At 36.4% G+C, this 27,689-nt stretch overlaps 1 protein-coding gene and 2 long non-coding RNA genes across 3 annotated transcripts; 2 read left to right on the forward strand and 1 right to left on the reverse strand.

The window, feature by feature from the left end:
- Positions 1-27,420, reverse strand: LOC128009514 (substance-P receptor-like). The gene is made up of 5 exons (XM_052592955.1): positions 26,693-27,420; positions 19,086-19,280; positions 7,214-7,364; positions 663-859; positions 1-343 (listed from the first exon to the last, which is right to left on the reverse strand). Exons 1-5 carry the CDS (start codon positions 27,094-27,096, stop codon positions 28-30), a joined length of 1,263 nt encoding a protein of 420 aa, XP_052448915.1. The 5' UTR covers positions 27,097-27,420; the 3' UTR covers positions 1-27.
- LOC128009530 (uncharacterized) lies at positions 3,097-4,342 on the forward strand. The gene is made up of 3 exons (XR_008181243.1): positions 3,097-3,335; positions 3,826-4,080; positions 4,243-4,342. It is a non-coding gene; the product is annotated as an uncharacterized LOC128009530 (long non-coding RNA).
- LOC128009541 (uncharacterized) lies at positions 4,414-6,278 on the forward strand. The gene is made up of 3 exons (XR_008181254.1): positions 4,414-4,468; positions 4,597-4,661; positions 5,368-6,278. It is a non-coding gene; the product is annotated as an uncharacterized LOC128009541 (long non-coding RNA).
- Positions 27,421-27,689: the final 269 nt, after the last annotated feature.

Genomic DNA, 27,689 nt, shown 5'->3' on the forward strand with positions numbered 1-27,689 from the left:
TTGAATCGAGCTTCTGCACTCTCATTCTTATAGGTTATTACTGGAGTAAAAGCTGGTGGTCTCTGACATGGTTTTGGAGATGCTGCGAGAGGACGAGCCATTGGAGGGGAACTCCCTGGAGGGGCTGTGAACTGCCGGTCTCCCTGCGGACCCCCTGATGCTCCCAAACATGACCTTTTGGCCATCCTGCATCACGCAGGACACGGCGGTCTCCATTCGACTGGCCCTGTACAAACTAGTTTGGGTTCGATGGTACCGGGTGGACTTGAGCTCTAGCCCCTCGTAGGATCCCTCAGGGATGCACGGACACCAGTGGAATGCTTGCTTAAATCCGGCACGGAACCTGAGGAAATGTTTCGAAATGTAAGAGATGAATAGACAGATAATGATTTGGGTTTAAAGTTGAAAACTGACTAGAGGATATTAAAGCTTTGTTGTCTTTCAAAGGCTTTTGTGATGGATTTTCAGTATCTGAGTGAGGCAGTAAAACCAGGATACATTAGAGGATAATACATCACAGCATTGGACTGTATTTATGGCACAAAAAGATGGATCATTTTGAACAATAATGATATTATAGCGAATATTACAGGGACTCTGGAAAGAGCTGGATGTTCCTGTGTGTGCATCAATTACTGTGTTTTCTCTCCAGGTGAAATTACCTGTCATTGAGGCAGCAGTAGATAATGGGGTTGTACATAGTGGAGCTCATTGCCAGCCACATGATAGTCAGATAGACCTGCTGAATGAAGGGATGCTCGAACAGGTGCGGGTAGAACTGGTAAATCAGGAAATAGACGTGATAGGGGAGCCAGCAAACAGCGAATGTACATACCACCACAATCATCATCTTCACCACCTGGAGGTCGAACAAAGAACAGAAAATTTAGGGATTGGTTATATGTTATTCTTATAAATTCAATATCTGTCCTTCAAACTGATTTCCTTGGCTTTGCATGCTGCCCACATTGTATGAAAACTTGCAGAATGCTGACAGACATAACGTTCCCTAATAGTTTTCTTGAAAGCTTTTAGGTGGTTCAATGGGCTTAATTTACCACCAGCAAATAGAAAGCAAGCGTGACATTGAAAATCACATTAAAACGTAATAAATATCCAAATCTATATTTCAAAAATAGCTTAAATTACATTAATTATATTTGAAGGTTTCTATGATACAATGTTCTTATATCCCAGCTTACTGTAATTTAGAGACAATTTAATTCCCCTTTAAAAAGTGTAATGATTTGTGTCAGCCCAACATAGACACGTTGGTTTAACCAATGCCTTTAGTAAGGAATACTCTGGAGTATAAGATTAACATGAGATTGGAAACTGTGTATGGTATGTGCCCTCTAACTGATTTCTTTCCCAAATTGCATTGACTACTCTAAAAACTTTCAGGTTTTTTTCCCCAAGGCATTGTTACCATATGATGCTGTCATCATAGCTTTTAAACTATTTATTGTTATGATTTTTAACTGTATTTAACCTCAGAATGATCTCAAAGTAAAAAGAGGTGCTAATGTCTGTGACTCTGTTCCTTGTTTTGTGTGTGTTTTGCTTCCCATGTGCTTCCATACCCTTATTTGGTCCTTCCTGTTTTGTCCTAATAGTTTACAATTTGTTACAGGTGTGTTTAGTTATTATTCTCATTTCGCTGTGTATTTAAAGGGGTCCTATTATGCACTTTTATAATGTTTTGATTTTGTTTTAGGGGTGTACTAGAACAGGCTCTCATACTAGGTTGTTCAAAAAACAAATTATTTGTCACATATTTTACATTATTAAAACAACTTGAGTAGTTCCTGTATCAAATGAAGCCCCGGCTTCTGAAATATGAAGTGTGCTTTGATTGGTTAGCTGGCCTAGTGTGTGTTGTGATTGGCAGCACTTGGCATGGTTGGGAAATGGCATGCCCTTACCATTGCCACCTGCGAGCTTTAGTGTAAATACTGCATCAAAGCAAATAAATTTGAGCATGATTTAAATCCAGATGATTTTAACCACTCTAAGTTCACCTGCCTTGGGAAAGCTAGCATGCTAGCTGCATAGTGATAACACTCATTGTCTTCTCTAGTGCAGCTCAACCAGGTCTCAGTATTTGTCAGTATTTCAGATATCACAAATACCAGAAAATATGAGTTGTAGTCCAAACAAGTCGTTCGTTGTAGTTTTTGAAAAGTGATTTTTGTTAATTAAAATATCTCCTTTTGAAGTGGACCATGAGCTTTGCAACTTTACAGATCTCTATTATGCTCAAACAGCAACATTACAGACTAACTAAAGTTGAAAAAGGGAAAAAGCATAATAGGACCCCTTTAAGTTCGAGTCTGTGTAGTCTTTGTTTGTCTGGAATTGATGGTCAACCCCTCGTCCTACGCACGTCCTGATTTTGCCAAGTCCGATGTGTTCCTAGGTCAACATATTTTGTTGACCCTGGAACAACATTTTGCTCCAAAAATATATTCTTAACCATATCCCTACACCTAAACCTAACCTTAACCATGAGTAATCCCTAAAATCAGAGGAAATGATAGATGAATGACACTGATGAACAAGCACCAAACACTGATTTTAAGCATAAACTTCACAAAATCTATAAACTGGTTGACTTTAAATCTGATTGGTTAATCACAATGTTGTTCCAGGGTCAACAACGATGTTGTCCCAGGAACATGTCTCACTTGGTAAAATCAGGTTAGGCTCGTCCTACAGTACATGTGAGTTCCTGTCTGTGTGTTCTTTATTGGAATAAATAAAGACTGTTTTCATGTTAATCTTCTTTGTCTCCACACTCCTTCATCTCCTCGTCTCCGCCACAGTAGGTGAACCCTGACAGTCTGATTTTGTGGCATCTGTGCTTTAAAATTAAATTATTAAAATCGTATTATAATTATTATAATCTTAATAAGTCAGGTCAACCCTGCATGTTTGAAACATTTGAAAAAATATATATATTAGAAATTTAGAAAGGTAATCAAAAGTAATCAAATGCAATTAGTAATCATTATGTAATTGCATTATTTATATATATATATATATATATATATATATATATATATATATATATATATATATATATATACACTCTAAAAAACGCTGGGTTGTTTTTTCAACCCAACTGCTGGGTTGAGGCCGTTGGATAGGACTTTGGGATGTTTTAACCCAAGTTTGGGTTGAAAATAACTATCTTTTTTAACCCAGCGGGGGTGGGTTGAGGACGCGGACGTGAAGGAGAGCACGCACGTCACGTCAAAATCGTACGTCTCTCCAGTGCGAGCAGCCGCCATTTTCTCAGCGTGATAGAAGCGAGAAGCGAGTGAAAGACTATGGTAAGTAACGTTAAATATTCAAAATGTAAAGTTATCTTTTATTGTTTACCCGGTTGTATGAAAGGCGGAAGGTTTTATGAAAGGCGGAAACAAAGGAGCTTAACGTTATATCTAACGTTATATAAAAAAAACGGACGCGGTTTTCGCCTCGGACACGGAGGTCTTAACTGCCTCATGTAACGTTACTGAACGGAGGATGTACTTTTAATATATCGTCTGTGAATGTATTTTGTCATATTTACATAAGATTTTACATTATCTGTTCTCTTTGAGGCGTTAACAGACGGTTATGGTCACGGTTACGCTCATGTGAATTTGTCTTTTTTTTTCGCGGTTAAACTGAATGTATGTTTGTCTCCTAAAGGAAACGGCATTGTGTAGTAAAGACTACAGAAGTACAGAAGTACTACTACGTAGTAAAGAAGCATAATTATTTAGAGGCTGTTGAAGTGGTAACTGTTAAAAGTATGTTTTACATGTAATGTTTCAGACTTGTCCAGCTCCTGTCTTCATTGTCCTCGCGCTGAGAGTTAAAGACACAGAAGCTGTTTGTGTGAGGAGTCACAGACCTGTGTGAGGATGAGGAGGAGGTGTTCTTCTGAAGAGAGGGACAGACGGTTTAAGGAGAGTAAACTTCAGAATAACATCAAGTTATCTTTATTTTTACTAAGACTAAAATAATGTGTGTGTTTTTTTTAGATGTTGAAATCCAGAGACAAGATAACTTCATTCTTTTGAGACTGATGTAAGTTAAATTATTATTACTTTTTTTTTTTTTTGAAAATTTATGTTTCTGTTGTGTCCTGCCTGTTAATTTCACATTTTGATGCAAAAACAGTGTGATTTTATATATGTATGTATGTATATGTTAATATTTTATTGAAGCCATTGATGTCCCTCTTTGCAGAACTCAAACTAACTGGAGTTAAGGACACACAAGTCTGCTTGTGTGAGGAGGTGGTTTTCTCAGCTTCTTCTGAAGAGAGGGAAAGATCGTTTAAGGCAAGTAAACTTCATAATTTCATGTTATCAGTTGTTGTTTTTTTACTAAGAGTAAAATAATGTTTGTTTTTTGTTTTTGTAGATGTTAAAAGCAAGAGACATGGGAGATCATCATTCCCTTGAGATTTTATGTAAGTTATTTTTAGAAAATAAATTTTTCTGTTGTCTCCTGCCAGTTTACTTCACATTTTGATGCAACAACAGTGTGATTACGTGCTCATTTCATTAAGACCATTGATGTCTGTGTTTTTCATTGCAGAACTCAAACCAACTTTGGAGTTGTCTGATTTGGAGAGTCATTATTCTTGGTCTGCGCTCTTAGAGGTAAAGTTCACACAAAAAATCATTTACTTGTCCTCAAGTCATTCCAAATCTATAAGACTTTTGTCTGTCTTTACAACATAAATTAATATATTTTTAGTTTTCTCATAATATTTGTTAATCCATTTATAGTTTAGATAATCAGTATTTTCAAGCTTCATAAATATAGAGTTATTGTAGAAGTAAATTCTGATATTTATATATGAATACATCTTAAATTATATGATAGCAAACATGTATGTTCAAAATAAAATATTGGTCTCCCAGACCAGCAATGGAGGACACAAAAAGAGAATATTAAATATATTCATATGTTTTCCAAAAAATGAACAGAGTTTGTATGAGTCTGGAAAAACATGGGGAGAGTAAATTATGAACATTTTAATTATTTGTTGAACTAACGGTTTGAAGAGCAGCCCTCCATGTACATGAATATTGTGAGGTATGTGAATGTCATGTCTGTTTTAATGTTTCAGTAAAGAAGCTTTCTGAAAGCAATATTTATTCAAACAATATCGCATGTCCTCACACTAGTGCTGCCATTATAGACTTCATGAGAGCTGTGGTGGACTGAGACATTAAACAACCACACAAAGTGTTGAAACTTTAAAACCAATTATTTACCTATCCTTACGGATGTGAATACACCTCTACCTGAAAATGGATAGTTGAATTAAATGTTTAATTTTTTCAAATTTGTTTCTCTTAGGCCACTGATGAAGAACAGGCGGTGACTGGAATGAATGCTGGTCAGAGAGGAGAATCTTCTTTCCCCTAAACTGCAGTGGTTTTAAAGGAGGACGCTGCCCTGGATGATGTAGAAGATGTCAGATGCTGTGCTGATGGGGTTTCTTCATGATTACATCAGTTATGCTAAAGAGATCATGAAAATTTACCGTGATGCATGATCTGTATTCATGGACTATGAAACAAACTGTAAGTGTATAATTTGTTAAAAAAAAAAAGTTAAATGCTTTTTCTGTGTTTAGTAGAAAAGTTTACACTCTGTCATTCATACACTTGCTCACATTCTTTCACACACAAACACACACACACATGCGTCTGTTAAATGTTATAATATCAAAGTTAATGTTGTGATTTATTTGTGTACTGTCATGCCAGAATAGTTGGAAAAAAAACTAACTAATTGTAAATTTATTGTATGTGTTTTCGTATATTTTTATACAATATATACAATTGAACAAAGTCCCATTTGATCTTAAGTTATATTCATCAAATGTTCAATGCTTTGTTTATGAACTCTGTAGCTGTTAATGCCATCCTTTTCTGCATTTCTTCTAACATGTTACTTTTTGACTTTTCTCTTGTTTTTAATAAATATTTTCCTTTTGGTAATTATTATTTGTGTGTAAAAGTGATATTTAAAATGAACAACATTTGTAGGTTTAATGCCTAGCTCAATTTGGGTTAATTTTAACGTAGAAATGCATTGTTTCCCCACATGGCTGCACTCTGCGAGTTTATTTTCTGCCAGCAGGAGGCGCTAAGAGCGGGAGAGGTAGGTTTCTCCGGTAACGGCTGCAGAGCGGTGCTGAGCTCACAAACGCTGCCTTATCAAGCACATTCGAAATGATATCGAACATTTTCTAAATACAGTAGTTTTCCTTCTGAAATACAGTGATAAAAAAAAAAAACCCGCTCTGTTTTTTTAAACCCTGCAATATAGTCATTTTAAACCATAAAAAAGGCAACCCAGCAGGCTGGGTTAAATATGATAACCCAACTGGTTGGGTTAAAACAACCCAGCGCTGGGTTCGTCCCTTTTTGACCCAGCGCTGGGTTGTCAAAATAACCCAAATTGGGTTGTTTTCAACCCAGCAGTTTTTAGAGTATATATATATATATATATATATATATATATATAAATACTTATTACATAAAAAAAAATACTGAGTGTATACTGGAGTATTTTTTATTTGTATGTGAAAGGTAGGTCAGTTGCCTTAACCTACTCTCATTCTACAACACTGGAGATTCCTGATCTACATTCAGCTTGAAGTGGGCATGAAATCAGCATGAAACCACAATGACACACTGCCAGAAGCCAGAGCATGTATTAGCAAATCCCTCAGTAACCAGCAGACTGTCAGAGGCTTATTGATGCTTATGAAGCTTAAACAGAAGACAGGGACATAAAGGCACTCAGAGGTAATAAGTCACATTGTGTCAACATAAGTACTAACGATGTGTGCTCAAAAAATAGATACAAATATTTTGTGTGAGGAAGAAGAGGAAGATGGTAAGATTATATTATAGCAGTGGTATGTCAAATAAATATGGGAGACTTCATATCCTTTAAGTGTGGTGAATTAGGCAGACTCACACACACAAGAAGCAGATGGACCTTCTCACTGCGGGTGAGTTTCATAGTGATTATTTCATGTGGCCTTGTCTGACCCTCCTCCCCTTGTGTGTGAACCCTGTCTGCTTGTTAACTCTGAGTTTGGTGTCTGACCCGGACTGTGTGTAGTCAAATGTCATGGGCTTAAATGATGATGAAAAAAAGAGGAGCAAGAGGATGGTGTGATGAAGACCTTGCGTTTGGCGGTCAGCTGCTCTTGGTAACGGTCTGATGAATCTCCTGGGATCTCACTGGCCCACAGAGTCAGTCCCACCACCAGGTAAGCACAGCCCATCACCAGCAGAGGGAGGAAGTAAATCAGCACTGCTACACACACAAAATACCTTCAAAAGGATAGATAGATAGATAAAGAAAGAATTTAGATTTTAACATTTTTGCAACTCAATAATTTTTTAAGAAGTATTAATAACTAAATGTGCATGTAAATTCAGCATTCTTAGTCACATCATTTGCTGTTTTAATTTCCTGGTTTTCATGCAAATATATAATATTTTATCCATCTATTTTATTATTTCATTTATTTATTGGTTTAATTTTTTAACTCTCATTCCCGATCTTTTGTTTATCTCATATTATAAGACTAAAGGTTATGACATAACATAAGCAGTAAAAAACAATATATTGTGGCCATGAATTAAGAATTTGTTACACAATTTTATTAAATTAAAATGAGTACAATCTCATTTTGAGTTCACTCAAAAATTCTGTCATTAATTAATGCGCACAAAAAGTATTCTTGTGGCTTCTTAAAATTAAGGCTGATCCGATGATGTCACGTGGACTTTTTTATCGATGTCCTTACTATGTTTCTGGGCCTTGAATGTGGTAGTTATGTTGCTGACTATACAAGGTCAGAAAGCTTTCAGATCTCATCAAAAATATCATAGTTTGTGTTCCGAAGATTGCAATGGTTGTACTGTTTGGAACGACACAAGGGTATGTAATTAATGAAAGGATTTTCATTTTTGAGGTTAAGTATCCTAACGAGGAAACTCTTTAATAAAACATGACTACAAGTCAGTATGTCCATTTGTTCCTGCCGAGGATCTCCATGAAATGGTTTATTTCAATTATTTAATCTCATAAATGCATTCATAGGAAGGGAGCAAAGAAACAATAGGTGAACTCCCCCACACTCTTCAGACTGTAATTTACAATTGCACCGATTTTTTATCTGTTCTTATAACATTTTAGCCTTGCCAAATCTCTGTCAGACTGTCAGTCTCAGAGTCAAATTGCCTGTCAATCTAGGCACAGCTCATTTCTTAAGCCTAATGCGCTGGATCTAGCAAAGAGCATGAATCAAACACAGTATTCCAGACATGCGAAGTCACATATCAAAGATGATACCAAAGATGATTATATAATCTCAAATTTATCTCTCAAAAGCAATTACAAAGTGAACTAGACCCTGTAATGTGTGAATTATTAAATAAACCTGTAACACAGGGAAACAAAGCAAACCAAATTGCATCACGGTCTCCTTTAGTTCACAGTCTTACTCTTTTAAAATGCACAGTGCTGACTGGAAATAGTGTGACAATAGTGTATGTTTTCTTAAAAGTAGCTCAATAATGTTGAGGTTTCCACATCCACAGATGAAAAATTACAAATATGAATGAACATTTGTGAATATTATGTGAATAATCTTATCATAAATATTGTAACACACATGAATATTAATTAGCTCTGTTTTAAAGTGATATTAAACCATCCATTCATGTTGTAATCGATATTCATCAGACAAACCAATTTCAGCTTGGGTTATGTGACTGCGCTTATTTAACTGCTTTTTCCATAAAATGAGGCCAGACTGAGAGATACTGATATCAGGAATGCAACCTGGCAATCTGAAGACAACACAGGGTTCTCTTTAATGTTGTTGATTCCAGTGATTCCCTCCGTGAAGGAGTTTTAAACAAAGCCATGATTAATTATACTTCCATTGTTTGGTATTCCTTAGTGACACAGATGGAATGCTGTCATCAGGAGTCTTGGACTTGGCTCCATTCACCTGACCCCTTCCTACGCTAACAGCTTCTCCATGGCTGATGTGAAAGAATGTGACCAGGAAAGATGATTGAACCAGGTACGGCACAAAGGAACTCTGATGAGGCAGTTAGTCGCCTCTCGCTGACCGCAGCTTATACCTCGCTCACCATTTGACTTGCAACTAACTGCAATCAGGAAAACAGATGTTGAGAGAAGCAAAAGAGAAGCCGAGAGATTGAGAAAGAAAGCTTAACATTTATTTTTCCAGTTTTTGATTCTGATGTTACTTTAAAGAGTTCAAATAAAAAATCTAATCACTCATTTCAGGAAACCAAATTCACATTTATAGCAATCAGTGCACTATTGACAGTTATTTTTACTTATTGCATCTTGATGTTAAATTGTTGACATTTTAGTTTTTAAAATGTAAAGAGATCAAATGTTCACGCAAAAAAATGTCATCAATTACTGCTATTCTCATCTTGTTCCAACCTCATATGAATTTCTTCTGTGGATCACAACAGTAGATATTTTGAAAAATTGTCTCTGTATTTTTTCTATAAACAATGACAGTGGGGTCTAATGTTATTTTGTACACCTTACACTTTCATTGTATGGACAAAAATAGTTTCAATACTCATCAGAATACTGTATAATCTTTATGAGAGAAGGTCAGCTAAATAAAATGTAATGTAAAATATCTGAGCAAACATAAAACTTGCTTCACATTACATCTCTGCATAGAACATTTACACACAAGGCCATACGACTGCAGCACATCTGCACAGAACATCGATTTCTGAAGAGAACAAAGGTTTGCTCATTAAGATCCATTACGTAATGTAGCTGGATGGTTTCAGATTACCAAACAACACAAAGCGTGAGCTAATTAATATCATTAAGCTCAGGTTGTGCCAAATAGCTTTACCACAACCCATCCATCTTGTCCCGACCCACTCTAAAACTCATTTGACGCCACGTACGCACTTGCATGCATTCCAGTACATTTAGACTAGCAAGGTAAAAATCCAGAAAGAAAGTGATTTTTCATCTGTGGATGTGGAAATTTCATCAACATTACTGAGAATTTCCCGTATGAAATATAATCGTAGTTAAGTGGCGAATCGCGGTCTTAATTCATTGAGTATATTAGAATGCCATATGTCAGAACAATCGGTCAATTCACAGTCACAGGTAATGAAGAGATGCAGCAAGATGCCAGCTAGACTTTCAGTGTCAAAGCCAAGACTTTCTACTTCCACTATGACAAAGTGCCTGACAGAACGGTGTTAAAAAATAAAGAAAGAAAGAAAAACCGGCTGCCAGTTAAAAGCGATGGCTCCGTATCACACTTCCAATTTGGTTTACACCTTTCAGATTTGTCTGTTTTTACCATGAGGAACTGTCATGCAGCAGTAACTCACTAATGATATCTAAAATGCTACTGTCACTGTTTTGTTCCAGCAGCAAATATAGGTAAAAGGAGCATAAAGAGCATCACAATACATGTTAGCAACTTAATTCTCACGCAAGAGTGATTAGAGTAATTAATGATACATACTAACAAAGTTTGCTTTTTCAACACCTTGCAGATAGGACTAATTCATTAATACTCAAGTTGGAACACATTAGGTACAACGTTTTATGGCTTTTGTCATACAAAAATTAAATAAAGTAAAATAAAATAAAAAACAGCCTCAGCTAATAGTGGAGGACATTTGCAATGGAGGGAGAAACTGGCAATTATTTAATTTGAATCCCAAGAATTTGCAAAAGTATGCATTGAATCTAGATTTAACGCTAATTATAAAATAAAGGTTGCTTTTCCTCATTCTCACCTCTGTATGTCCTCTAGCTTCTCCACTAAAACTTCCCTGGATCTCTGAGTTTGAGTCAAACATTTGCAAAAACAATCTGTGAATTTGTCCTTTCAGGATTTGGACACATCAGTCAAATATCGGAATAACAGGAAGTGAGAGAGACTGGAACATCTGATATGGTTTACAAGTTTTGGAGAGGGCAATTATCCCTTATTTAGCTTTACTTTACATCATATCGCTACCACCAAATGTTTGACCTATTATGGAAATGCTCAAATGACTTTGTAACAAAATGATGTGGCCAGTGGCATAGCTAACGGTGGAGAAATTATATGAGTACAAGAGTAAGGAAAAACTTAATTTAGATAAGTTGAAATTACTTTATTTTCTTTATATGGAAATTGTTGAATTGTTGAATACATTATTGCTGTACGTTCACTCCCCCCACCCACAATCCCTGCTGATACTGAGACTCAAACCCATGGCCTTTGATTATTAGTCAGGCCATGACTGCCTAACAAACAACTATTCATCCATGCATTGTGTTTTAAATTGATCATACGTGACAAAAACATTAATAATTTTACAAACGTTTTTCTATCATGTAAAAATTGGTATTTCTTATTTCAGAAGCACATATTTACATGTTATTGAAATGTTTGCTATTTGACTTTTTGCACACTTGGCACCTCAGCAGATCTCTTCTTTATACATTTCTATAACAGCTACCTGATGTGTCTTTTATTGTCTGCATGCATTGTTCAGTCTTTAGTCACCTCATTAGAATGAATAATTCATAATAGCTCATATTTGTGGAGTATTTTGTGTCTGTAATCTCTGGACAAAATCAAACTAGCTGCACTGCCAGTTCTTCTGGTTGAGTTTCATAGCAATTTGCAGAAATCAATGCCGCATGGAGTGCACCCTGTCAGATCCAAATTGAGGAAAGCTCAATTTCCCCCCTTTTCTCGCAAGAGCTGAGAAGGAAAGAGAGACGGAGGTAGAGAGAGATGAAGTCTGCAGCAAGCCTGTGGGTCGCCCAAAAAAGACATCTAAGTTCAAGGCTAGGCAAACTGAAACAGACTGACCACATGCTGTTAGTGAGCTGTCAGTTTTTAGGTAGGGATGGTAGAGTAATGTGTTATCTGTGAACCACTATCAAACAGAGCCAGAGAACATGATGAAAGGGTCAGATCAGTGGTGGGACGCTGAGATAACATCATACATTTCTGCACTTTTTGTAGTCACACAGAACTCAATTGTTAGAACTTTTTTTTTCTTGAGCAAATTAATATGCTATCTAGCTACTTTGTTGCTAGGTGGTGTTGGCGCAGTGGATAAGACACATGCCTTTGGTGTGAGAAACCTGGGTTTGAATCCACTGTGAGACACCAATGTGTCTGAGCAAGACACTTAACCCCTAGTTGCTCCAGAGGTGTGCAGCCTCTGACATATATAGCAATTGTAAGTTGCTTTGGATAAAAGCGTCAGCTTAATGTAATGTACTTTAGCTGGACTGCCTGTTGTACATTCATAATGTACACTGTGTTTACAAATGCTTCGTCAGGTTTGACTGTTTATTTAAATGATGAATAAAATAAAGGAGGCCTTCCACTCCCACATTTCTTCCCCTAATATTGGGCTTGCAATAGCCAGACAATGTTATATTGGAGGAATAATTTGAATTCTGAACTCCTTTGTTATGGGCCTACCTGGAAAAATCCTCAGCGAGCCTCTCTCTGCACTCTGTTATCTGCTCTCAGCTACCATTACCTGCCAACATTAGCTCAAATTTAGTAGTCTTGTCATCCTTTAATAATCTTTTAAAGAGATTTTTGACCTGCCTAATTTCCACTTATTTTGTTTCTATCAATAAGGCAATTTGTTCAAAAAATTATTCCCTAATTTCCTGAATCGCCCCCCTGAATCCCCATAGCATGAGTTCTTAAAGCTTGAACCACACTCAAAACATTGTACTTCTGTCATTTATAACTTGATTGATAATATTAATCCAGGCCCTACAAGTTGATGGGACTGGGAGAGGAACTTGGGATTTGAGTTATATGATGAACAAATCTGGGAACGTAATCTTGCTTTCATTCATACATCATATACCATCCATTTGTGCAAGACATATCTTGATACAGTGCAAGAGTTTACATAGGGTTTACTATACTGATGCTAAATTTGCTCAAATATATCCTTCTGTCAGTGATGCATGTAACCGGTGTAGGAATACGCCAGTGGATCTTATTCATATGCTGTGTATTTGATTAATGGACCGAAGTATTCTGAAGGAAGCCATAGATCTTGATCCAAGTCCACTCTTGGCCATTTTCAGCATGACCTTTCAGTGAGGGTTCAAAAGGCTATAACTTTTACTACTTTGTAAGCAATATATCTCATTCTTTTAAAATGGAAAAATGCCTCACCCCTACTTTGATACATGGCTGAAAGAGGTGTTTGCTTGCATTAAATTGGAAAAAATTAGACTGTCACTCATTGGTTCTTTTTGGACCTTTGATAAACTGTGATGCCCCTTTTTAGATTATGTGTTGAACTCTCTTTAAAGAAAGAAAGCCAAATAATATACTATAAAATACTACAATATTTTAAAACGGTCTTAATTTATTCATTTTCAAACATTAAGCCATCAAGATCTTGTTTTGTCAGAAAACTGCAGGGTGCCTTAGGGGCCGTTCACATATCGCGTCTTTTGTGCGCTCAAATTCGTTATTTCCAATGTAGGCGCGCGGTATGCGCGCTCTTAATGAAAGCGACATGGTTGCGACGCGCACGCGGTATGCGCGCTCATAATGGAAGCGACGTGGTCGCCATGCGCACGCGGTGCGACGCGCCCATTTTTTCCATGCGCGTCCTACGCATCGAGTTAAAGGGGGGGGGGTGAAGTGCTATTTCATGCATACTGAGTTTTTTACACTGTTAAAGAGTTGGATTCCCATGCTAAACATGGACAAAGTTTCAAAAATTAAGTTTTACGTTTGAAGGAGTATTTTTGTTCCCAAAATACTCCTTCCAGTTTGTCACAAGTTTCGGAAAGTTTTTTTCGAGTATGGCTCTGTGTGACGTTAGATGGAGCGGAATTTCCTTATATGGGTCCTTAGGGCACTTCTCCCGGAAGAGCGCGTGCTCTATCGTTTATTTCTTAAGGATGATGCAATCCCAAGGAAAAAGGGTCACGATCGTGTGTTGGAACCGCAGGCGGTGAGTAAAACTGCTTCAAATATCTCTGCCTCCTTGTTAGTGCGTCCCCTCCCATGCCAGAGACCCGGGTTCGAGCACCGCTCGGAGCGAGTCGTTGCTGCTGCTGCTTTCGTTCAGTTTCAGCCTCTGAAATCAGCATCTTATTCTGGATCATAAATAAACGGCTGAATCTGACTGTAAGCCATGGTTTGTTTTGGATGATGGGTTTTCCCTCATGGTAATGTCACAGCTTCCACATCCTCTCAACGCAAAAGCCTATTCGCGCTCGTGATTCTTTAGCTCCGCCCACACGTCACGCCTCCAGCCGGTCTTGTTTTTCCGGGAAAAATCGGTACAGACTATCTTTCTCTTATGAATATAATAAAACTAAAGACTTTTTGGATTTATGAAGGATGCAGTACTACTCTAGGTATTGAGTGAAAACGAGCATTTCAACCCCCCTTTAAATACATTTCAACTTTTCATAGAGCCGCAAGGGTCATGTGACAAGAACTAACCAATCAGCTTCATCCTTTCCAGTAACAACGTTGAAAGCTCAGCTAAGATGAAGGAACAGCTGATCATAGTTGTATATGGATTGCCATTTTGAAATAAATTTAGTAGCAGAGCTACTGCATTTATCCTTTGCTGAAATTTTCGCGTCTTCATGGAGAGAGCACGTCATGGTTGCTTAGCAAAGGCAGACGCCTCAGGAGCGCTTCTGCCCAAGCACTTTGGAAAGCAGGAGAAAGCGGTGCGCCTAGCGTTTTCCACGCGTTTTTAGGCGCGATATGTGAACGGCTCCTTAAGCATCTCTTTTGTTTATAAGTATGGGAAGATGGTTAGTGCATGTTGCATTTTCAATTGCACATTATAAACAACCCAGATTCAGAGCAAATTCAGAGATTAAATTGTGTGGAGCAGCATTTACTGTAAATCGAGATCCTGAAAACACTGAATCATGAGCTTCATGCATCTAAATGAGCATAGTGCCGAACTTCATTCTGAAACAAGCAACACATATTTAATTAAATCACAGCTTTTGTGATTTGATAATCACAACAACCCAAATCGCAATATTAAAATGAATCTTACAGGCTTTCTTCTTTTGTATTCTGAGAAGAAAGAAAATCAGGCTATTTGGGACCTGGGACATGAGGATGAGTAAATGAAAACAGATCTGTAATTTTTAGGTGAACTATTTCTTTAAATGAAACACAACCAAAAACTCTTTCTCTGAATAAAAAAAAAGAGGAAGAAGTAATCTGGGTGGTCTGAGTGTGTATGTGAGAGAAGTATTATATACGTAAACCTGTGTGAATGTTATCTGAGTAGCATACAGATAATTTGTCAGCACTCAAACATAAGCATGAGCTCATGTCAGGTATGTTGCATGTGAGCTTTCATAACACGGACTATTTATACTCTGGCATGTGTCTACAGTCTATTATAACACCCAGCATGGCAAAGCCATGAATAAGAGCCAGACAGTGTGCCGTGCAACACTTCTAACCCAGTTCATGTGGTATAAAACAGACCTAGTGTCATTTCTAATCAGAATCATCTATTATGTTAATGTGAGACCGGTCTCATCTCATTTTGGCTCTCTTAACCCATCTGTACAAGTCAGTACAGCTTCATTAGAAAAAAAAGTGCTACATACATTCAGATGTGGACGGTGCGATTGTTAAGGATGCTATCCGTTGCTGACTAGATGATAATAACACTCAAAAAGTGGATTTACAAAAGAGAATTTGAGGGGATTTCATTGAGTGAATTTGTTGTTTACAATATGTGCTAAGAGATTCACACAGGCTATTCACAGACTGTTATTGTTTCATGTTTGTGAAATTAGTTCAAAGCTCAGAACATGTTGAGATGTGATAAACTAAAATATCTCATTTAAGACAAACAAGATGACTGCCACAGTATGAATCTAATCTTTAAGCTGGTGTTGATGAACAGCTCACTGCTTACTGAAGACAGTTTGGTCTCCTGCTGAGCGCATCCAATCTCATGTGAAGCTGAAGATGTTTGAGCTCAGCTTTTACTTCCTGTGCATGCATGCTTGTCAGAATCAAGATGCTGTTAGACGTTACTGGAGTACAGTGCACAGCAAATCATTCTTACTCAGTATTTTTGGACTTCAAAATATCTGTCTTGCTTAAAGCAACATAAAAGTACTTGAGAAGCAAATTTGTGTATGGATAATAAACTTTAAAACCCTTTTTCTTCATTTCTAATTATATTTAGGATCCCTTACAATATGACATTTACTAAATAAGGCAGACCAGTTAGATCCTGGTACTAAGGTTTTTTTTTTTCTTATTTGCCTTTATTAATGATAAGTATATAAAATGATATATTAAATTAAAATAAAAAGATTAATAATAATTAAAACATTTCAGTTTGTCAGCCCGAGGAGTTAGGCTAGATTATATTTCCACAGAAAAATTATTTTTCCACATTTACTTTTTACATTTACTTCTATATTTTTTCTTCTTCTGCAAACTGTGATGAATATAAGCTATTAAGTTTTATTTATTTATCTATTTATTAAGTTATATTTGTTTCTTGCAGTGAACTTGAATTCTAAAGAAATAAACTGTGCAGTAGAAAAAAATTATGTGTTAGCTGGTAGAAACACCAGCAAAAAAGTTTTACATCACAGCTCAACCGTGGTGTGAAAGACACGGTAATGGAAGAGGGAGTTCGGGAAAAAATGTGAAATGAGTTAGTGAGTAAGAGAGAGACAGTGGGGTGCTTAAAAGGGAACACCTTGTGTGCCTTAGACAGCTGACTCCTTCACTAACATAAAAATAAAGACCAGCCCTTCTCACTCACAGCAGTAAAGACTGACAGAAAGAGGAATAGAACAAGTACACCAAAGTTGTACGAAACTGAATGAGAGGGAGAGGCAGAAACAGGGGATCGAAATATACAGAGGTCATCCAACAAAGAAAATAATACAGACAGAAGGGGTGTAGAGAGGCTTTTAAGGCACAGGGTGATAATTCATAGTAACACCACTTTTCTCTGGTGTCTTTCTCTACAAAGATAATAGCAGTGATACATCAAATCAAGAAGAAGAATCTTGTTAAGAAGAAGTTTTGTTTTAGGTTTAGTATGTTCAAGTGTGTTCATAAGTAATAAGTGTTTTCCAAAGTGCTTACTGTAATTGTTTATTAATTAGCAGTGGCAGCAATGTTCCCTTCAGCACACATTTCTCATGCTCACCAAAAATGCTACCATGTGTCTATTGCAATAATATATCAGAAGAGCTTTTGAACATTTCTAATCTTAATGTTAAGGTTTACATTTCTTTTTGCAACTTGGATATGAGCAAATACTCCACAATAGATACCTTATATCCGGATCAGTACGTCACATACACTTTTTGTCGAAACAGTTCACTGTTTAGCAGAGTTATTTGTGCAAAATCAGTTTTCAGGAGTTAAGCGGTTTTGTGACATCACAGCTGGAACATCTGTTCACCCCCTCCCCTGCAACTGGCCTCATCGTGTTTAAAAAAAAAGTGACGCCCATGAAAACTCTTTGCAGAATGATCTCGGCTTCTAATGGGCTCAATGTACTGAACCCTACTGGACGATGGCTTTGTACACCATTTTCACAGCACTTGACATTAGACCTCAGCCAACTTTTTGAGAGTTAATAACCACAGTACGGAGGAGTAGCCTAATAATTATTGGCGTCTGCTCTTGTAAAGCCATTGTATTTACCCTTGGGCAATATTTCCAATTATTGTTTGCTTTAATAGTCTTGCACTCTTGTCTTTTCTCTCTCTTAGGACCATGGCTTTCCTGTGTTTACTGTTTTCTTTGTAATGAAGCTCCTCTCTGTTATTACATAAGCCAGCATTTAAAGGGAAAAGGTAGCAATGGTTTTTGACTACAAGCAAGGGCATAAATTTCGTCTTACAGTAGTGGGGAACAATAAACATAACATTTCTGAAAAGCAATTTTTGAAGGAGACAATAAATGATACAACTAAAATTGTACTTGAAAGGAAAAGTTTACACAGAAGAAAGACTTACTACTATTAGTGTAACAGGGAGACTGTCAAATTAGACAACTTAAAGCTGTTTTGGTCGCGCCGTGAATGCCCTTGTGTCCGTTGGAAATGTTACTATCCATCAAGCAGGTAACATTATTATTTCTAACTTAGCAGACTCAACGAAAAAACACTACCATCATCTGTATTATAGAGAAAATAATCATTTAATCCGATATTTAAGTGAATAAAATAGTTTTGACAGCTTTGGAGTTCCATAGCTATTGACATTGTTCTCTCTCACCACACTGTGTGTGTGTGTAGGTGATGGAGTGTTGCCAGGTGTTTGCAACAAAACCTGCCCAGTTGCTATTCAAAACTATCCTAAAACTAGCCCAATCGCATTTTGAGGGGGGTTCCCTGGTAAAAAACAAAATCACGCTGTTGGGGTAAAAAAAAAAATTTTCAGCTGGGTTCCTCTGGTAAAATTCACATGTCTTATTGGGGTCGCGTCAACCTGCGGACAATAGGAAAACTTTGGAGTTGGCAACACTGAGGAGATGTAAAAATGGAAAACAAGCAAAATTGGACTAAAGCACTGTGGGGCAAGGGAGGGGAACCTCAAAATGTTTTCAAACTTAAAACGCATTTTTTTCCCCATTTGCGTTTGTGTTGTTTTACTACTTACAAAGTTAGTTAAAGTCTAACAACTTTATTCACAATACACAGTGTGGTTCTTAATCATATAATCATATTTTAGGGACACAACCCTCAGATGGGGTTACCCCCCACCACCACCACCACAGGATTTCTGCCTATGTTCAAGACTAATAAAGGTAATATTTTCAGTAATATCTGGAAACATTGGTGAAATTTAATCTGGAAAAGGAGTTCTCTGCACCTACAGCCATAAATCTACATTTATGAAGCAAATATTCAACCTAAACATTTTCCAATATCAGCAAATAGCGTCATGAGGTAGTATGCATGCTAATTAGTTAAAAGTGAGATGTTTACATGGTTTTGAAGTCCAGGACAGTGTACTCAGGCCAGTCGATGTAGCAGACCACCCTGCCAGGCAACTGGTCTGTGTCGGAATAATAGTATTGGGGGAAGGCCAGCAGGAGAGCCAGAACCCAGATGACCCCGATGACCAGCTTCGTCTGAGTTGCAGACATCCTCTGCTGCAGGGGATGAATGATGGCCATATATCTGTGGAAGAAAAAAGACTGATGTGCTGAAAGCTCCCCATCTGTTGTATACAGAGATATTTAAATAATTATTATTTTATTTATTTTTTTACTTTAACTTATTTCTGGTTGAACAAAAAATGAATAAAAATAAAATATAATTATTCAAAATTGAACAAAAAAATGTATTATTAAAACAATTAAAGCAATTGTCAAATAAAACTACCGTCAGGGCATCAAAGATGTAGATGAGTTTGTTTCTTCATACTCACAAACATGCAGCTTTTATTAATTGATGTACTGGATCGTGTGAATTACTTGTGCATTACTATGTTGTTTTTATCAGCTGTTTGAACTCTCATTCTGACGGCACCCATTCACTACAAAGGATCCATTGGTAAGCAAGTGATATAATGCTACATTTCTCCAAATCTGTTCGGATGAAGAAACAATGTCATCTACACTTGTGGCAGCAAATTTTCGTGTTTGGGTAAACTATTCTTTTAATGCACTTTTTTGGTTCAGTAAATATTGTCTGTACTAAATGTTTTCGTTCTGCATTATGTATTTTATGCCATCAAATATATTAAAGTCTGAAATGCATGCGTTAATTTGATGTTAATTGAATTCTTTCGAGTCTTAATTATTAAATAATTAATTATTAATTAAATAGCATTTGTTACATAAAATATGTCTGCTTGTGGATTTGACTCTCATTTCACACTCTTATTTCCCTGCTGTGATCTTCATTGATACTTTGCAGCTTAGGTTGTGCTTGAAAGCCTGAGATTGTACTGCTCTGCACTCTCAACTAGGTAAACTGTCACACCAAGTGACTTCATCACATCCACACACACACACACACACACACACTGTACAGCTCACAAAAATCTATCTCAGTGTTATCTAAAATAAATCCTCTTAAATCATTTGCTCCAATATGGAGCTTTATCATTATGAAACAGAATGAAAATTTCCAGAGAGTAAATCTCCTGAACACAGCTTACAAATCTACTGAGCGTATACAATAGTTGATTTGTGGAGTTTTTAGTTATGGGTTTCATGCTCTAATACAACAGGCTAGTGTATCATTGTGATAATATGAGCTCTGCAATAATAAAGAAGATCTGTTCCAGTTATCAGTTATATGGACAGTGAATACACTTGTGGCAGGATTTATTTAACTTATACTTTTTCAGTTGGAAGAAACCTCACAGAACTTCATGTACCACTTTCAGACTGTGAGATGGAATGAAAGGCCAGAATGTGTCAGCATTATATCTGAAGAGTATAAAATTGCTGTGTTTTCCTCAGAAGTTGTGTACAATGTGTGGTCTCTACTAGAGTTGAGAACCAAGATTTTCATGGTGTTCGGTTCTGTTACTGGTTCTCAACGTGAAACATACAGTGTGACCAGTGAAGTCTGATTCTTGTGCAAATGACTCTAACGAGATGTTTAATTTTAGTGAATCACAAACATTTATACATTCTGAACAGTTTCTCAATAAATCTGATTGATATACTAAACTGCAATTCAGTGGCGAGGCCAGAAATTTTAAGCAATAGGACCTTTGTGAAATTAGCTCGAGTACCTACTCTCAAAATAAAGTAAATTATTTTACATAAGATAAAAACAGGGATACAAATTTCGACAGTTGAAAGAGAAAAATATATGCCTAATCTGAAAATAAAAATGTGACTTTACTTGAAAATGTGATCTGTTATACACAACAGATGTATTGTGTCATAAATCTTTGAAAAGGTTAATTGTTTCTCATAGGCCAAACAACATCAATTACATGTAAACAGTATACACATGCGGCTTTTGGGCCACGTTTTGGTTTGTAGCTTCAGCAAACATTAGTAAACCCTAATACAGTAGGTCACATACATTTATGTAAAGTAGGTGTTCTCAATTCAAACAAGCCCAAACACAGCATAGCACACTGTTTAGATATTGAGATAATCATCATAGAGTGGCATTATATTCCACTTCACTAAAACCAAATGGCTTCCAAGATCCAAATGTGTGTCATTAATCATGATGCGTTTTTTTCTACACCATTTGAAAACGTTGGAAAGTTCAACCAATCCACCTGCATTTGAGATTATGGGAGGTACCTCTGGTCTGGGGAAATTTCACTAAAAAACACTGAAACAAATAATTTCAAATCATGAGGTTGTGCTACAAATAATCCTTATCTGTCAGTTTGATTGAATGAGCTGTACATTTTCCTTCATGTTCTATGTTCAGACGTCAGGAGAATAACGTAACACTTGGTATTTTGGTGACATGGTATAAGAATAGCTATGGCAAGAGCTCTTTTCAATCCACTGAATGCTTTTCCTTTTTTTTTCTTTGTATGAAATAAGACAACACTGTGCATTTAATGTCTGATCTCCCAATTTAATCACAACGAATCATTCATTGGAATGCTCTAAGAATCTCCAGAAGGTTCAAATCTCTAGGTGTATATATATTTTGTACTAGAGTGTTTCTAAATCAGGCAAATACAATATTTGTTATCAATCAAAGAGATGAAAATCACTCAATATTACCACTAAGTGTTCAGGTAATGAAAATTTCTATAGGTCTCCTCTGACTATAATCTGGTCTACTATATTAACTCCAGGCATGGCAGTTATGGTGGCTTCTGTGGCACCCTCCCTACAAGCAGAGCTCTTGAGTAGGTTCCCTTTTATTTCTTTTTTAGAATATTGACTCTGTGTCTCATTTAAAGTGACTACCGGCCTCTCTCAGTAACTTTATTAATAAGTCTCCTTATCCAGATTGTGCAGATAGGAACAAACTTTTCGTACAATTATACCCACAGGAAATTCCAACGTTTGGCTATTGTTTTGTACTTTTCTTTCCTTCTCCTGATTAAACTTGTTTTTAATTAGTCTCTAACTTCCTGCAATGTTCTAGTCTTAATATTCACAACTGTCCTTCAGATTCAAAACCTGAATAATGATCAATTTATTTTAATAAATAGGTTCAGGCCAATTGTTAGGCAGTTGTGTCCTTGTTAAGACAAATGTTTTTCTTCTGGGTAAATTTAGGGCCCCTGCATGGACTGAATACTTATGCATTATGAATCATTTCTGCCTTTTATCTTTTTTTTTTTTCTTTTTTTTTAAGAAAACCAATGTGACATTGAAATGAAAAGTCTGTCACCATTTACTACCTTTATTTTTGTTCTAAACCAATATGACAGACTTTCTTCTGTGGAACACATATGAATACAAATCTTTCCCCTTTCACCTTTAGTATGTGGGAAAGCGCAACAGAAAAGTGAAAGCAGAAAGATTGGCTTCAAATTACAAAAAAAAAACAAAAAAAAAAAACACGGTTTTATCATCATTAAAAATAACTTCTGAAGCAATATGACAGCTCTGTGTGAAGAACAGACTTTATAGTTCCACTGTAGCACTTGTCGCAAATATTGCACCACATGAAAAAACTAATGGCATCTGATAATTAATAGTTTTAAAACACCATTTTTGCAGTCCATAGCCCATGACTTCTGAAATACATTCTGTACAAAATACAAGTTTTGAAAGAAGGTATTAATAAATCATCTTTTATGGGTGTTTTATAGTGCATTCGCCATTTTGGAGTTTGACAGATCAATTCCCATTTTACATTATTTCTCCTCATATGGGTTTAGAAAAATAAGGTCCAGTAAATTATCATTTTGGTGTGAACTATTGCTTTGAATTTCTTTGAAATTCAGAGCCAGTATAAAAATAAAATATCAAAGAGAACAAAAAGTAATCTTAACATTTAATTTAGTAATATGAGAGAACTTCCACTCTGCTGATAATGGGGAAAACTTACAGTTAAACCACCAGCAGGCACCAACACACACACACACACACACACACATTTACTTAACTATCTAAATGCCATAGGCGTAAAAAAATTTTTACTGTTCAAACTGTATATTATATTGCCCTACACCAACCCTACACCTAAACCCCTCAGAGGAAACTTTCTGCATTTAAAAAAAAAAAAAACGTTGTTTATTTTTATACGAGTTTTACAAGTTAGAACATCCACAAATGGAGATTTTGGGAGATTTTGTCAGGTTTAGCTCACTTTCGGGTACACATTTTTACCCAATATATGTTTAAGTAGGTATACACCCACCCACACACACACACAAGCTTATAAGTGACGGACAGACAGATTTTTTTCCATGAATTTGTTTTCAGCCTCTCCAGTCATACTCAGTTAAAGTGATGTCCTGAAGGACAATATGATTACATACAGTGCCAGAAAAGATGAGTGAGCAATGAGGAACTGACAATAGACTCATGGAAGAGTCTCCTGTGGTTGAAGAGGTCAGACGCAGCACCAACATGCATTCAAGCACATCTGTTTGACATAAGTAGAGCTCAGGGCAACAGATCATCAGTCTGAACAGCGACAGGGCTAAATCAATAACGACAACATGCTATAGGGAGCAGAGATGGACAGTGCAGATACACAATTTGATGCTTGCACTGCTTTTCTTTCAAATTTAGCTTCTGTCTGATAATTTGATTAGGAATCTTATTCCTGCCACAAGAACCCCCGAGCTGTGTGTCGTTTCACCAGCACACACACTGCTCTTTAGCATGCCGTCACAACTCGGCTTTGAGGAGTGTGTGCTTGTCAGCATCTTTATATGTTTTTAAATGCAAGAAATTATACAAGGAAGTAAAAACAGCTGATAAGGGAGACAAGTGAGAATGTGAAATATTATATTTAGAAGCAATAATTTATTTCTACTAAAGCACTCAAGACAATTATGTCACACACAACAGCTCAACCTAAATGATCTGTCTGCACAGAGGTGACCGCCTTGCAGCTGTTTGTGATTGTACACCTGTCTGCATGTGTTAACAAAGCAACAATGACTCAAGCAGAACAACAGAGCTGAAATCTGGACAGGAAAAACACCTCAGCCAAAGTGCTTAGGAGAGTTTGTATTGGAATAATTAATTATCTTAATTATGCAATTATTAAACTGTACACAACAGCAAGTCAAAATAAAGATCAATATCCATCTAAATAAATGTTGAAATATAAATATTATAGTATACATGATTTAAATCATATATATAAAAAAAGTAATATCTAAAATATATAATAAATAATTTTATGATAATTAATTTGTTTTTGTGCTGGACCTTCTTAAAATATAAAGGGTATGGAGAGACAGATATATAGTGACATTAAATAGATTACAGAAAAAAAAAGTAGGGTGGATTTTTGCTTCTATCCAGCTATTGATTGGATGGAGGCGAATCTGAATGTGAGCTTACAGTCAATTGCAAGATAGGGGCAGGTTTAGACTAAACGACTGGAGAAGTATGTTTTTCACTAAAAGATAAAGCTACAATGTTTTAATTTTTCAGAAATTAAGGGCCAGAATTAAATGTATGGATGATTTGTACATTTACATCATACATTTATAAAATAGATATAGGGTGCATTTTCATTTCATACAGACTTTATTTAGAAAACAGGTATAGGGTTCATTTTCATACGGACTTTAACAGTTCCTTCTAAAACTATTTAAGGTTTGTCAGAAACCAAGTATTCTGATAATGCTAATTAAATGTTACTTCTACATTACATCTTTGAGCATAATTCAATTATCAATCCTCCTATTGCCCATTAGTTGATAGTAATCAAATCACTGCCTGACAGAAATCACTTAAAACTGACAGAAGATAAAACAGGCTAAAATTCTACTGAAACATTCTATTCACAGAAGTACCCAGAGTGCTTATTGAAAAGCTCTAGGCTCTGTAAATTTCTTCTTTACAAGAAAAATCAAGGCATTTGCTTTGTTTGTAAACTCATGATTAATTTGCTATGTATGATTACAAATATGTTTAGAGAGAATTTAATCATGGCTTGCTTTCTTCTTCTTCTTCTTCTTTTTTTCCAAAGAGTCTTCCTAGGATAAATAACCAATTACTTCTCCAACAAGTATTTCCTCTATAAGGACCTGAAAGCACAGCATGGTATTTCCCTGAAGCCCGCCCTCCATCTCCCCTATGGGTCTCTCAGGTAATAGAATTTTAAAGAAGTTCATGTTTCTGCATGTAGATAGATGAAAGCAGGCACTGTTTTTTTGAGCATTAGATGTGCTGTGTCAAAAGGTTGGAACAAATGACATCTTAGAATTAGAACAGGGTGATGAAAGGTCAGCTATTACCTGAAATCTGGACCCTCTTGTAAATAATCCCTCATATGCTACACATGGTAATTGAATGAAGAAACAAGGCAGACATAACACTCTTACAATTACCTCATCACCACTCAACCACACACACACACACTAAAGAAATTAAGGTTTCTAAACAATGACTATGGAAGGTTATGAGTGGGATGATAAATAACCATCATCTATCATATGACGTCACAGACAAATGACAGATAATTCCTAATATGGACTTGAAAAGAGCTACAACATTATGCTTGTGTTTGTATTGTGATGGCAGTACTAATCATTGCTAAACATTACACAATTATTACTAGCACATTACTAGACTTTTACACATCCATAATAACCATAGTTCTGTCAAGAGTAGAGTAAGATGCCCCCCCCCCCCCATCTTATTTTTTTTTCAAAATCACAATTAATTAATTTTGTAATTTTATGGGAATGCCAACTGATAAAACAGTGATCAGTGACATTGTATTATGTTGAATACCAAAGTTTTGTGTGGTGCGTGTGTCTTCTTAATGAGAGATCTTGGACACATTAATGTTTTTAAATTTGTAGAATGATATATATATATATATATATATATATATATATATATATATATATATATATATATATATATATATATATATATATATATATATATAATTGAAACAATACAATTAAACCCTTGGGGCAAGATGGCTTCTTTGAATAATTTTACATTTTGTGCTATGACAACTAATCAGCCTTTTTTTGTTATTTGTATTTTCTTTTAATAACACATTGGCTGATGCATCATCCTACTGGACATATGTCTAAATATGTTAAAATTTAAAAGTAAATATTCCTCCATTTTATCCTATCATACTGCTGTTACTGGTGTTAAACCATAATAAATTAGTATGGAAATTACTGATCAGTGAAAGAAGCATCAGAAAAGCACAATCTTTTCTATTTTTGACCAGGGATGGCTAATATCAAATTACAATTTATTTTCTACAGTCGTTAGGAAACCATGGCTATTTTTATAGGGGGCTGAGAACGAAACTAACTAATTATTTAAATGTTTTGCACTTTTATATTTTATATACAATAATGAAGTTTATATTTTGTTCATATTTAATAGCAAAACATGCAAAGAAACATAATGTCTCCCCACGCGCACTGCTGAGATCCGCGCGTATGGCGCGTGCCACGGTGCCACAATAGAAACGAACGAACTTACCTGTCGAGCGCAATCGCGGTCATTGAGTATATAGAAGCGAAGACGGCGGCTATGGGGAAGAAGTTGTGGAACCGGCAGTAATAGAGTCCGAAATACCACTCATTGTGCACCGAGTAGACAAAGTTTATAACGGTGTTGAATGCGGACATTGACGCTTCAGCGAAAGCCAAGTTGACGAGGAAATAATTCGTCACGGTCCTCATGCGTTTGTGCGCCAAAATGATCCATATCACCGTGATATTGCCCACAACGGAGACGATGACAATTGTGCTGTAAGCCACTGCCCAGAGCACTATTCTCCAAACCGGTTGCACAAACTGGTTCCAGTATATCTCGGTTTCATTCTGCGCCGTGGTGTTTGTCCAGTTACTTTGGAAGTCAATGGAAGTGATGGACGAATCCATACCTATTGGAGAAAAATGTGCAATGTTGTTAAAATGTTACGTTTTTTTTTCTTCTTGTTTGTTTGTTTTGTTTTTGGCTGGATGTTGTATTAATGTTCAATCGACCATGTCTCCTTGAGAAAAAGTCAAATTATTGAGTTTCATGACGCAAAAAGTGTTCCGATTCGTATCCCTCAAGTCAGTTGTATTCAGTGATATAAGGAATGATGATCCCTGTGTTTTTTTTTTTTTTCAAAGAAGACAATACAGATCGTAACGCCCTGTTCCTTCACTTTTCCTCACCACGAAACCAATTTTAGCTCTCGGTTCCACGCACCTCACTCCTCTGAGCGTCGCTGCCAAGTGCGCAGCGCGCGCGCACACCAGCAGATGCTGTGAACACGCTTCTGAGAGAGACTGAAGGGACGCGTCCTCTCACATACAGTTCTCTCCTTTTAATACGAGATTTGAGTAATCTGCATATGTGATTCACAGCTCGCCAGGTGTGCCACGCAGGTTGGAAAATTATGTTTGGTCGGGCTCAGATGCTGTGCGAGCACGAGATAATGAAACAAAGAAGAATAAACCAGTCATTGGATGTCGATTCAGAGCTC

This window comes from Carassius gibelio, chromosome A5 (assembly GCF_023724105.1).
Source record: "Carassius gibelio isolate Cgi1373 ecotype wild population from Czech Republic chromosome A5, carGib1.2-hapl.c, whole genome shotgun sequence".
Lineage (NCBI taxonomy): Eukaryota > Metazoa > Chordata > Actinopteri > Cypriniformes > Cyprinidae > Carassius > Carassius gibelio.